This window comes from Haliotis asinina, chromosome 2, assembly GCF_037392515.1.
Source record: "Haliotis asinina isolate JCU_RB_2024 chromosome 2, JCU_Hal_asi_v2, whole genome shotgun sequence".
Classification (NCBI taxonomy): domain Eukaryota; kingdom Metazoa; phylum Mollusca; class Gastropoda; order Lepetellida; family Haliotidae; genus Haliotis; species Haliotis asinina.
The window spans coordinates 40427420-40440784 of record NC_090281.1 but is presented as its reverse complement, the minus strand read 5'-3'; the positions used below and the strand labels follow the sequence as shown (position 1 = coordinate 40440784).

Here is a 13365-nt window from a genome sequence, read left to right as displayed (position 1 = left end):
ATAATGTTCATACCGGCGAGAAGATCATGTGTAATATGTTTGTGGTATTTTCAGTGTGTTTACTGGTCGGCTAAGCAGATAAGAAATATGATTGGTTGATGGAACTACTTTTCATGAATCAAGTTCATTGACAACGTTCACTGACAAGACCAATCATTTTCCATATATGTTTGTAAACATATATGGCCGCCATAAGGCTGATCCCAAAAACAAATACGTATCCTCCAGACCATTATCGACAATGATGTACCGCATCAAATTATTTCGCTGCACAAAAATGTTCAATCAACATACATTTATTCGTCAATTAATGAGAAACAACATCAATCCATCAATAAATTGTTGTCAAAGCCTAGTAACTCCACCATTCTGCTCACTAGTACCCTGCCTCATACTGCCACACGTCCTAGTTTTCCTGGCAAACCATAAATCTTGATTTTGTATATAAAAAAACCCAAATATCAATGAAAATTTGCTGTTATTCAAGGACGGTCTTTGTGGAAAAATGCATTGCTATCTTGTCCATATCTCATGAAAATAACAGTCACTTCATTACTGGTGTCCAACAGGTGGTGTTGAAGTCAGTACTTCGTATGACCACCTCCAGCTGCTACCACTGCGCTACAGTACCTGGGTACAGATGGAATCAGTAGTTGGATGTTTTGTTGTGGAATCCTACTCCATTCCTTCTGCAGCATGCTGTTCCACTGTTGAAGGTGGATTACGACGCTGATGTAACCTTCTATCGATCTGATCCCAAAGGTGTTCGACTGGGTTTAGATCCGGGGATCTGGAAGACCAGGGGAGGGTGATGATGTTGTTATTGGCCAGGTAGTCCACAATGGCACCTGTGTGGGGTGCCGTTGACAGTCAACAAGGTGAATGACGTGCGGACAGAGAATCTGATCGATGTATCAATTGGCCATCAGATTGCCTTGGACAAGCACAAGTTCCGATCTGCGGGTGTATGAAATCAATCCCACAATCGAGTTATTGTGCTGGGATGAGCGTTGCAGATCCTTGCCACCTCACTCTTTGATTCGTCAGCTTACAATCATCCACTTGCCTGATTTCGATGGGCAGCGCTGAGACGTCCAATTTTCGTGTACAGTACCAGTCATTCTCCATCGGAAAGTAAATATGAAATACCACATATCGCAAACCAGATATATGAAAAATCCGAGGTAGTGTAGACCCAAAGCCACAAACAAAGACAACTTGACATGGCCAAAGTCTTTGTGACCCTGCTGGAAAAGTGCTTCGGCGTCTTGCTCTCCAAGTGAGGGAAACAAATCCTGGATGCCACACCTTCTGTGAGTGCTACCATATCCCTTTCCAGTTTATGGAACTGTATTTGCTGTACTGTACAAGTAAGCAGAAGATGACAAACTAGTGGGTTTTTATCTACCAATTTCGACCTGCAGCGGGCAAACTCTGAATCGTTCTCGCCAACAACTGCTGTTCAGAACCCAAGGACAGACACAACCACCGGTTCCATATTGGAACTCCCCAACGTCTTTGAATCAGACAACTCGCAAGTGTGGTGCATCGACAGCAAAACTGCGTTCTATGGGAAAAACAAAGCAATGGACACCCCATTCACACCACAGGAATGCCTCCCGCTGGAGGTACCAGAAGAAATCTCCGACTGCATCCAGAACATAGAGAACCTGTACGATGACGCCCGTGCTTTCTGGTGCATTTGAAACAAACTCCTCGAGACAAAAGATTCTTGTACCTTCCAACAGCTAACCAGGAAAGTAGAACCACCACAGAGATATCGGAACAGTATTCGGCACACACCTTTGTCCAATTACGGCGGGCATGGAAGCGGCAGTCCCTGCGTGACATGAACACCAAATAGCCGCAGACGTTCCGGAAGGAATCTACACATGCAAAAAGTTTGCCTTAGCCATATATAAAGGGAAGAATCGACTGTTGCTGCTACTCAATTCTCTGACAAGATTTGGTGGAGAAACGACTGCGGTGTACAGCTACAAGATGTGAGGAACAGGTCGAGACGCTGACGGAATAGAACGTCTCTGACTGGTGGGTGGACCGTTTGTGTGCAGACTCACCAAAATCTGCCACTCACCCATGTCGAACATTAAAGACGAACAACTGAACTGAACACACTGAAACTGACTATAACTGGTCAGAAACCCAAGTGCAACAAATTGTAGCAAAAACAAGCAAACTCAAAGTAAATTGTGTAGCATTGCTCAAGAAAGTACAAGATTTTCAAATGTATCAAAGTCATAGTATCTCAATGTAGGTAGGTCACTCTCCTTAGCATTAGCAAATGATGGAAACATAGACTGGGGATTCTGTAGGATGAGGCAACCAATCGTTCTGTCATGTATGGTCATTGAGTATTGGAGTAGAAACCTTGGAAAATGTGTCACATGTCTGACACCAGAAAGCAAACCGGAATTCGATGGCAATTTGCCAGGATTATGAATGTAATTATCAACAAAATTCAGTCTGAATTCCACGTTGAGGGGTGATCTTATTACTCGACTCCTTATGTGGAAGTACGGATTTATAACACTGCTGCGTTTGGGTTCTGCAGAGACTCATCAGACACAACCACCGATTCCATATTGGAACTCCCCAACGTCTTTGAATCAGACAACTCGCAAGTGCGGTGCCATCAACCACTTCATCGACAAAGAGAGACTCATCAGACAAAGAGAGCTCAGTTTTAGTTGTCACAATCTCAGATTTATGATCTAGCAACTGATCAACCAGTTCTATTTCTGCTAGCTGCTCTCTACTTTACGTACCTGCCTCTTACAGGAGACCTCCAGCTGAAAACGCCCTCTTTCCTTCTTTCAAAGTTCTCCTTTCTTGCACCTGTGCCTGAATTCTAGCATGAATAATATCTTCATATGCCCTCTTTTGTGCCTATTGATCAAGAGCCTCATTTTCTACTTCAGCTATCAAAACAGCCAACTCCAAGTGTCTATCATTACTCTGTCCACGTTTTAACTCCTTTAAAGGGGCACTGGTGCGGAGCAAATAATGTTTCTCACCAACGGTCTAATTACGAAACCAAGCAGTAAACTGGTCCGCATCCGCTCTCTCGAACGTGACGGGCACTGGGACTGTGCTCCTATACATTAGCAGTATTTCTTCACCCTAAAAAGTGAGGAGGCCGGATGCCCATCACATGCCGTTATTTAAGAATATCCATGGTATTCCTTATCTAATTGTAACAAAATATCCCAGCATTGTAGTTTTTTTCTGATGCCTGGATGGTATAGTGCCTGATTCTGTGTCTTTTACCGCGATATTTAATCATATTTAATCAGTTAATGACGTACACGTAGCAAGCCCTTTTGTATATATGTCCGAAAGATTGCAAAGCTTTTGATTTAGATTTTGAGTGTTGGCCCAGCTGTCATAGCAAACATCATCCGTAAATTTGGGTAGCTACGACCCTGGTTTATTATCTATGATAATAAAAACACACAGTTGATTTATCTGTATTTTAAACTAATAGCAACGACTTTGCCATTGGTAGAGAAATCTGAAAATTTTCTTACCTAAAAAAACTGATTATACCTATTTACCCAACTACACAACAAAGGCCTGTATATATTTCTTATGTAACAACGAAGTTCCATTGGTATCATCAAAACAGTTTCGGCCCCTAAATGTTTTCAGGCTGCATACGACACAGAGATTACATCATCCTTGCCGTAACTCGCGTTTGATGGTATAAACCTACACATGTTATTTGTCATCATTCACTTGATGGTCAGTTAATGAATTTATAACAGTTACAATTAAAATTGCTCGACAAAGGTTCCCATTTGGCATTTCTCCTGTCTGGAATAAATATCCAACATTATAAATTAAGGTCTGTAGTGGCAAATGTACTGCATGTTATGTAATTTGTGCATGTAAGTGATGCAAGAGGGTTTATCAGCTGAGTTACAAAACAACATACATCGATCATAGGATTAACCGATGATTGATTAATTACTTCCACAGCGGATTTGTCAAAAAGGTAGTGTTTATGAGTGTAGATTTACTAATCTATATTGACTACACCCTGTCGTAAAGTACGAGTGTAAAAACAACATCCTCCCTACAAAGAATTAACCGCCACTGCCTTGACTGACTGATTGTTGCTCATTATTGGCTAACAAATGGAGGACATCATAAAGTTAGTTGCCAAGTGTGCTGTCCTGTGTGACCAATGAGATTATGTATACACCAATATACATATTAGCCCGTTGAAAGACACAATACATAGAGCATGATTATTTTCCAGCTGCAGATGAATGGAATATCGTTCTTTTATGTGGATATTGATGGATACATTCCTCCACTGGGTAATAGCCTGACATTGTTGCTATAACCTTCGTATGTCGTAAATTTGATATTTGCATTTTATTTTAATTTATTTCTTAGAAATAATTTCTTGTTAGAAATTCACTATAAGTATAAGTAGACCGTGTGGGGATTTTTTTATTAACTTTCAAAAATTCATACAAATGTGACAAGGAACTAATTAGGTTTATAAGACAAAATATAAAGACGTACACTGACTTCGTTATTTTTCAGTCCTAACGTTTGTTTATACCACTGGCAGATGAGTAAACTTCAAGGTGTTTCATTTGATCAGTCTACACATAAACTATCAATTGCGCATATGGGTGGCGCAGCAGAGATCACGAACCAGCCAACAATTCTGGGATATTATCCGGGGATCAACAATTTCTTTTGTTGTCTTGTGCTGTAATTTTAATTTTCTCCAAATTGCCTTTTGTCGTTTAGTCATGGGATTCCCTGATGATCTTAATTTCGGGCAAAGCTCTATCCAGGAAATATATTTTATCTAGTTTCTGTGAATTTTACTTGAAACCGGTTTTCCTTGGTTTATTGTTCTTCGGAAGCCATGTCAAGTTCCTCCAAGGTTCGAGCGGCAGCATAAACACAACAATTTACTTCATGTAATGAACAGCCCACAAAAAGTTTCAGAGAAATAATCTCATTTAATAAATCAATTTCAGTTTTGGGAAAAGATTGACTGGTTTGTTTGATTGGCCTCCGTTTTTCAAAACGTATAGCAGATATTTCATCATAAATAGAGTGAAACAAAATATACGCAGGGATTTCTGAAAGATCATCAGTTGAGGAAGAGGAAAAATGAGGATCCAGACTTTCTTGGCCAATTGGCTCTACGCTGGAAGAGTTTGTTTCCATAAGAAGTTTTGGATCTGCTGCCACTTGAGCATCCTGTTCCTGTGAAGGTTCCTGACGGGCACAAGTTGTGGGTTGAACTGGTTCGCGGGGCATAAGATGTTTAAGTCTGCAGAGTTGATCTCGGAGATTTTGCTCCGTACATACATGGGCATGGCATTTTTGGCACTTTTGCACACTCTAGTAGTGTGGATTTGGGGTGGTTAGACTAAGATATTCTTGGTCGGGTTCTATGCCTTCCCCTGGGATAAGTCCCATCTCCAGTATGTCACTACCGAAGGAAGGCTGACTGGGCTGCGGAAGTGAAACATCGAATTCTTCTTGTCTTGCTGTAACCCAGCAAGAAAACCAGCTTCAAGGGGTCAGCCCTAACTGGATGACGTACGTTCAGTTCAGGGAATAAAATTCCCCTATCTAGGCCCACTACGAAGAGGCGTACGCAATCAGGCCCTAATTATTATTCTTATTATTAAGTTTTACAGATTGATATTGAAATGCAGCAGAGAGGGTTCGGGTGATCCTGGCACAGTCAGGCTGGTAAAGCTCATCAGCTCAGGGCCCTCGCCCCCTCTAAACGTAGCCCAGACAGCGAATGGGACTTCTCCTAGGAAACACTGCCTAGTCGAACCCACAAAGAACTTTCCGGAGGTTATGAATGTTCCCCAACACTGCAGCCTTCTGCATTACCCAGATTGTCAGAAGGGCTGTGCTCCCGGTGGAGAATATGGGTACCTGATCTGCGCCAAGATTTCAGGAGGTACCAAACCAAGGGCACCTGACAACAGTGTACTTGGGATGCAAGCGGGACATTTCAAGGCGAAGTCCGCATATCTATCATGTTTTTCCTGAATCTTGCCAATCACATTGATGTCAACAGGGACAGAAAATTATATGACCTGAATAAATTCATTGGCTTTATCAAAAAGAACAAGATTAGGTTTGTTGGCAGGGATGTTTCTGAGGCTGCATATGTGCCTATTCTGAAGATTCTCCACAAACAGACTTCTCCGGACAGACTTGGTGAATTGGATTATCATTATTATTATGTTTTACAGATTAAAGATAGTATGCAGCAGAGCGGGTTCAGTTGATCCTGACACAGTCAGGCTGGTTAAGGCTCGTCATCACTTCAGGGCCCTTGCCCCCTTCACACGCAGCCCAGACAGTATCATGAAGATACATTCTGTCAAGAAGAGCCCTCACATTAATCAAACTCTGATCTCCAGAACTGACTGACATACATAAACGATTAAGAGAGGAGACGATGGTGGTGAAATCTGTTATCAGACACGATGCTTCTGGTCAGGCGGTCAAGACACTGGATATCCTGTTTGATCCAATCAACTTCTCCAAATGAATAGGAGAGGACTGACACAGCAAAAGTATTGTTGACTTGAACTTTGTTTCGAGCATTCAGGTCTGAGCTCCACAATCTCTTTAAGCAAGATTTGTACTCGGTCCGAAGTTTGTTTTGAATTTGGGCATTCTAGAGCTTGTCTCGAACTTGCATTCCAAGACACGCGTATGCCTGATCTTCCACAAGATGCTCAATACCTCCTCCTTCTTGTAACTTGGCCAATCCATCTTTAGATACCTTTCAACGTTTCAAATGAAGAGTATTACATTTGTCCAAATGTCATGTCAGTATCATTTGAAAAAGACTCGAAAAGGAGAAGCTGTTCTTTCAAATTGGTATCTCCCCTTTGGTAAGGACCTCGATGTCATCCATGTAGAGAGGATGAGTGGGTGGTGTTGGAGATCTGTGCTGAGGAAGTCCGGGATGGTAACCTCCTCTTTATTGAGCAGAAAACTGAGAGGATTTAATGACCGACTAAAAAGCAAAGGACTGAAGGAGGCCCGATAAATATTTCTCTTCTGATTATTAATATTTCACACCACTCCCCACTCATGGTGAGTACCACTCGAATGAAGTAGATAATGTAGAAATACTTGAAGATAAGTAAAGAACTTGTACATTATTACAACATAAATTTTCAAAAATCACCCTGGGGTGATGTGATCAGCATCACAGCCGTGCAGGAATAAAACCAACTTATTCATGTACATGATTGATCTGACTGTGTGAAATGCAATAATCTCATCATACAAGTTAATAATTGGGGAGTGACCTGTGAAACATGGGGTAATAAGTATTTAAAGTTACAGTAATACCCAACATTTGTATGTTTGAATTAAAAAGCCAGAAAACATCGTCAAACTGGAAATGCAAATTTCAACATGAAACTATTGAAACATTACAGGTCAACAAAAACTCTGTGACCTTTATATGAACAAATATGAATAAGGTTTACTCAAAATAACAGTATCAGTGGATGAAGCATGACTATCAGGATTGCCAATACTAAACACACTCTGTGAAAGCACAATGTGCAGCAAACAATATCTAAGGTAGATCCAGAGAAAGACTTAGAAAATCTGAAATATGTTTTGGCATTAAAAGGCATCCGCTTAACCTCCCACAGTGAAGCAAGACATGCCAAAGCCAGGTCATCTACACAATGTATATATAGCCTGAGAGTGTGATACCCATATGCTTCAAAAGGTCTTCAAATTATCATGGGAAACACTGAAATGACTTATCTTTATCTTTCCAACGTGGTATAAAAATAAACATGCAACTATCTGCTTAAAAACGTTGGGGGAGAGGTGGGGGTTGGCGTCGAACCCCCTGAATCTCCTCCTATTGGATCCCTTCACACACACACACACACACACACACACACACACACACACACACACACACACACACACACACACACACACACACATATATATATATGTATATACATATATAGACAGTTAGTATATGGTCACAGTCATCTCACGGGGTTTAATAAATCAGTAAAAATGTATGCAATGTTTCTGGTAAAGTATTATTCTCACCAGATCGCCTAGATGAGTATGTTTTTACACCTTTTAAATATTATTGATTAAATAGATGAAATAAAGGGTCATTTGCTACATTTTCAGTACTCATTACATTGGTGATACTAGTTTTTCTTAATGAAGGATACAGCCATGCAACCAACCATACCAAGTGTTGTTTTAAAATGACTGACAGTGAATGACGGAAACGGATGTTTTCTATGTAAAATCAACGATTGAGAGGTGACGCGTGTATAAAATATGAGGGGGCATAATTCCGGGGAGATGTGTATCAGAATATGCTCAATACAAATTAAGTCATTTGTAACTTTGCAACTCTGAGAGAATTGCCAATGGAGACTCGCAATGTACTAGTTGACGAATAAATGACTAGTGAAATCAGCCTAGTCGTAAGTACCGAGTATATTGTTCTCAGTTGACCGTCTAGTGGAGATAACTCTTCATGCTATCTACACAGTAATTGCTCCTATGTGTGGTTGGCATAAAGTTCCTGTTCACTGTGACCCAAAGTACTCCAATACAAAGATCCACACTGTAACGGGATACTTTTTGGTAGGATAACAACTTATGAGAAATGAGAACATTGTATTTCATGAGAAAGCACGTAATCGCGAATTGGACGGCCCTGTCCAGTATGTAAATTACTGGTAAACACATATAAGATGATCCACGACCTGACAAATGACCCCAATTTGCATACTTGGGAACGCCCCACGGAACGATCCACTTGAAACAAGAGGGAGACAGGTTGTCTGATAAATATCGAGAAGTTCATTTTCCCCGTGCGTTTCACGCATGAATTGTTATTGCACGCTCGATTTGGGAACAGGTACAATCCCAACGAATTGAATCAACACAATATACTGAGCAAATATGTTTAGGACCACCCATCCATTTCACGAAGCAAATGACATTTTCCTGGGGGTTTTTAACAAAATTGTTGAATATCTAATATGATTGTCAATGCCCCAATCATCTACTTGTCTTCGTCTTAACTAAAGGTTAGCGTGGAATATCAGTATCTTATGCCTGAAATTGCAGTCTTATCTTTCGAAGGAATATGCGGTGTTGATTTCATGTCACGGTTAGCATGTATTGCACGTGCATAATCGTTAAGCTACCTGTAGCAGCCAAGTGTACTCGCCCAATTCGTTGTACCGCCTCTCTTGTCACAAATGCGTTTAGTGCGCAGGATCATCTAATATGTGTCTAGCAGTAGTTCTTATAGATTCCAATACATGTATTCTCATGTTTGTTTAGGTGTATTTTGACTAATTTTACAACAATATTAACAGAGTATTAGCCATATCTGACCCGTGAAGGCCCGGGGAAGAATAGGCCTTCAGCAACCCATGCTTGCCATAAAGGCGACAATGCTTAAATTGTCGTAAGAGGCGACTAATCGAATCCTGTGGTCAAGCTCACTGCCTTGGTTGACACATGCCATCGGTTTCCAATTGCGCAGCTCGATGCTTATGCTGTTGGTCACTGAATTGTCTGGTGCAGACTCGATTATTTACAGACCGCCGCCTCATAGCTGGAATATTGCTGAGTGTGGCGTAAAACTCAACTCACTCACTCATTAGCCATATCTTGAAATGTAATGAAATTACTGAAACAGTTACACCATTTTTGACGTCATGGCTGGTTTTATGAGTGTTTTGCGATGTCGGAGGAAGAGTACAAAGGTAAGTTGATTGGTGTTTATCTCACCTAATGAAATAATGTTATCAAATAATCCCTCAAACTGTGTGTGTGCATTTAATAAAAAAACATAAATCACTTTCGTAATGTAAAATATTCAGCTTTACATATGAGATAAAATCAGGGAGACTATATAGAGAGTGTGGTAGATTATCCCTGATTAAATGAAATCGCTGTTTATATGACAGTTACACCAGCTAGGAAAAATTGTTATGGATAACTCACCTTGACAACGGCACAACAATCTGTATCGAAACGTCGCACTCACACGATAAAGAAGTTGTTATCCATTGCAATTTGTCCTATTTGTACACCCCAACTTCTAAAATGACACTCAAACATGTTAGCCATCATTTGCGTATATGATAATGAAAATAGATAAATGTAAATGATGGTAGTTTCCTGAAAAAAAATACGCAAAAAAAAAATCATAATATATTGAATCTGTACATGCGGCTGACATTATCAATATTTACGATGTAGCCAATTTGGAAATGTTATTTTCAGCACTTTTGCTTCGTCTTAGGTAATGGTGGATGGCATCAAGAAGCAGGAAAGCTCATGCAGAATTCAAAACAGTGAAGTGCACACGTGCCTGCGTGATATATTTAGAAATTGGTCTGTGCTCAAAGTGAGTATCCTACAGGACGTCGATACTCTACAGTATCGCTGTCTCTCTGGCATTCGTGGGGTTGCGACAAGTCATGTTTAAATTCAGCTGAAGTCCACTGACTACATTTCAGAGAGAAGAGCACATACGGCCCTTGGGTCAAAGTATTGTATTCTACTCCCATACTAGGCTTATTCGGGTAAATATATTCTGTTCAATTCTCTAGGAATAGTCACAGTAAGAGACGGAGCCCAGCTAAAGTTTGCGACGACTATTGTCGGCTGGTTTCGGAGAAATACGAGTTGTGACGAATATTGTGTTCGTAGAAAGTCGACAATCCCCGGAAAATGGTCTCTATCCGCATACATTCATAGGTCTTCTACGCGTCCGTGCTGTAGCCGCCATATTTGATAAGAACACAAATTTGTATTGCTATGTTTTGTATTCATTTGATTGTCGTTTTCTAGTAATCAGGGGAGCAATCTTTGGGAGAGGCGCGTGGGCCTCTGTGAAGGACGCAAGTGGTTCAAGGTCATGGCCGGAGGTCTCGATTGGAATGACAAGGAATCATCAACACTGGAAATTACGATCGGGTTGAAAATATTTAAAACGAAGGATATACAAACTACACATGTCCAGTAAGTTTTTAGGCAGCACGTGTCTTTCAAAAATATTTAGTAAGTATATACGAAGGTTATATGTGGCTAAGCACAATTTCAGACAGTCATTGTTTTCAAACATTGCCATGTGCCCGTAGAGTGGCCTTCACCGCAGTCGTAGCTTTCACGGATTCATTTGGTTTACTCGTAACCATACTGAATGACACATGTCGTAAAAGCCTTGGGGGACGTTCGTGCGTGTCACTTACATCGGTATTATTATCTACGTCTTGATCCTGTCATCAGTATTCGAAGGGCCTTCGCTTCTAAACAGAACTCTAAAATGTCCCAGGATGTGTAAATACACACCCGTTCATGAGCCACTTGACATAATTTTCATAGACATCCATGCTATTGCAGTGTAGCATAAATACTTATCATGAATTAGGAGCCAAGTCAAATTTTGCTCATTTGTGAGGAATCATCTTACCTACAATCACATAATTTCAGTGTATTTTCCATTGCTTATTTAGGGAATGATGACAATTTTATCAACACATCTGGTGCGAAGGGTTTTCAGTGTTAGGTGTGTGAGACAAAAACGTAACTTTTATCTTTAATATTATTTAAAGTTCTGATTTTGTGAAGTGATGAAGATATGTTCATCTATTTCACACAAAATATTGTGTGTTTCCTATAAAAATAGTGTCAGTGACATGGCATGAGCGAAATTGTAGCTGTTTGCCACATCTGGGTATTTTTTGTGTGTTTTTGACAATGAGTCTTTTCCCTCCAGACTGCAAGAGAGTGATTTGATCATGTGGCTTCCTGTTTTATCCATAACCAGTCTCTAACAGACAACTAATCTTGCTGAATTTCGCTCTCTATTTTTTGTTATACAAGCAATTAATTTTGCATCTGAAGTGGTATTAATGATCTAGGATAAATAATATTGATATTTGTTTGCTCTTTACATAACTTAACTTTTGGATTTCAATTGTCAATAAAACGTCTCACGACAGGACCTGGGCATCTGACCTGCTGATGAAACTGTTCATGCACTCTCATATAGCACTAGCAGTGCCATTTCTATATTACCAGAATGTGGAATTCAGCTCACTTTGGGATACAGTGGAAGCTGTCTCAACCGGCTCTTATTGGGACTGAAGAATTATTCTGGTTTAGACAATGTGTTGGATTGAAGAGCTGATGATAAATGTACAAGCCACGGATGGGACTGAGACTCTTTGCCAATGTTGACAACTTGCCGGATTTAGCAGTTTCCACTGTATGTACAGTGCCATGAACACCTATTACATGGCGGCCGACGAGATTGTGCATTAGTGGAACCGTAGTTGATAGATGTAGTGACATTAGTTGAATAGTGGTTGGAAAAGCAAAACTTGTGTGCTTAGAGCAGAGGTGATTTCAAATTTGCCTGTCAAATTTGACAAAGATCCGTCCAAAACTCACTTAATGAAAGTTATTTATGCTACACTGAAATTGCATGTAAGTCAATAGGAATGTCGTCAAGTGGCCCAATATGACTGGCACGAGTCTGTAGCAGCTCTGTCTCATGTCAATTTCAGTATTTTATTATAAATGTCAAGACGTTGTATTTCCTACCTAAAGTTATGGGCAAATTCTGAAATGAGGAGTGCCATACTTGTTTGATGCTATGGGAAAATTTCTGTTCTAGTATCTGATTCTCTGTTTTCTTTTATTTTTATCAGTATGTTCAAACTTAACATACTGTACTGAAGGGCTGCCAATAACACTAGGAGGCAGATATATCATATAATGTTTTATGAATATATAGAACAAATGTGAATATTTATTCATGAATATACCTTATGGTTAGAATCTTTTAATTACAATAACAAACATTTGATGCAACATTGTTGTGGCTTAAACATTTAAATGATCTTTATTATTAAACATGCCAACAAAAGTGCAATACATCACAAACAACAGCAAGACTTGGATATATTTCATTTTGTGAATCTTATTCAATAGTCAACTGGTTCGAAGTGAAACCACTCACTTTAAAAAACATATTTATAAATATAAACACTAAATTAAATTCATGAAAGCATATAGTTCAATGTACTGAATACACAAATGAATTATAACAAGACTAATATACAGATAACTTGAAAATTCTTCTGAATCAACAAAAATATTACAATGATCACAAACTTCAAGGAGAGGGCGAAAGAGACATAACTTGTATGATTCAGATATTCCAGTTTTTATGGTCAGGAAGTAGGTTATTAAAAGATGATCATAATCACTTTTTGCTATTTTGTAGATATTGCCTTACCTCACTTT

At 39.7% G+C, this 13365-nt stretch overlaps 1 protein-coding gene across 1 annotated transcript in view; it reads left to right on the top strand.

Annotated features, from left to right (window-relative positions):
* Window positions 1-10442: 10442 nt before the first annotated feature.
* Window positions 10443-13365, top strand: part of LOC137273702 (nuclear hormone receptor FTZ-F1 beta-like) — a 63874-nt gene continuing 60951 nt past the window's right edge. The window contains exons 1-2 of the mRNA XM_067806502.1: window positions 10443-10634; window positions 10903-11073. Of these exons, the coding sequence (XP_067662603.1) occupies window positions 11067-11073 (7 nt within the window). The 5' untranslated portion in view covers window positions 10443-10634; window positions 10903-11066. The remainder of the gene's footprint in view (window positions 10635-10902; window positions 11074-13365) is intronic.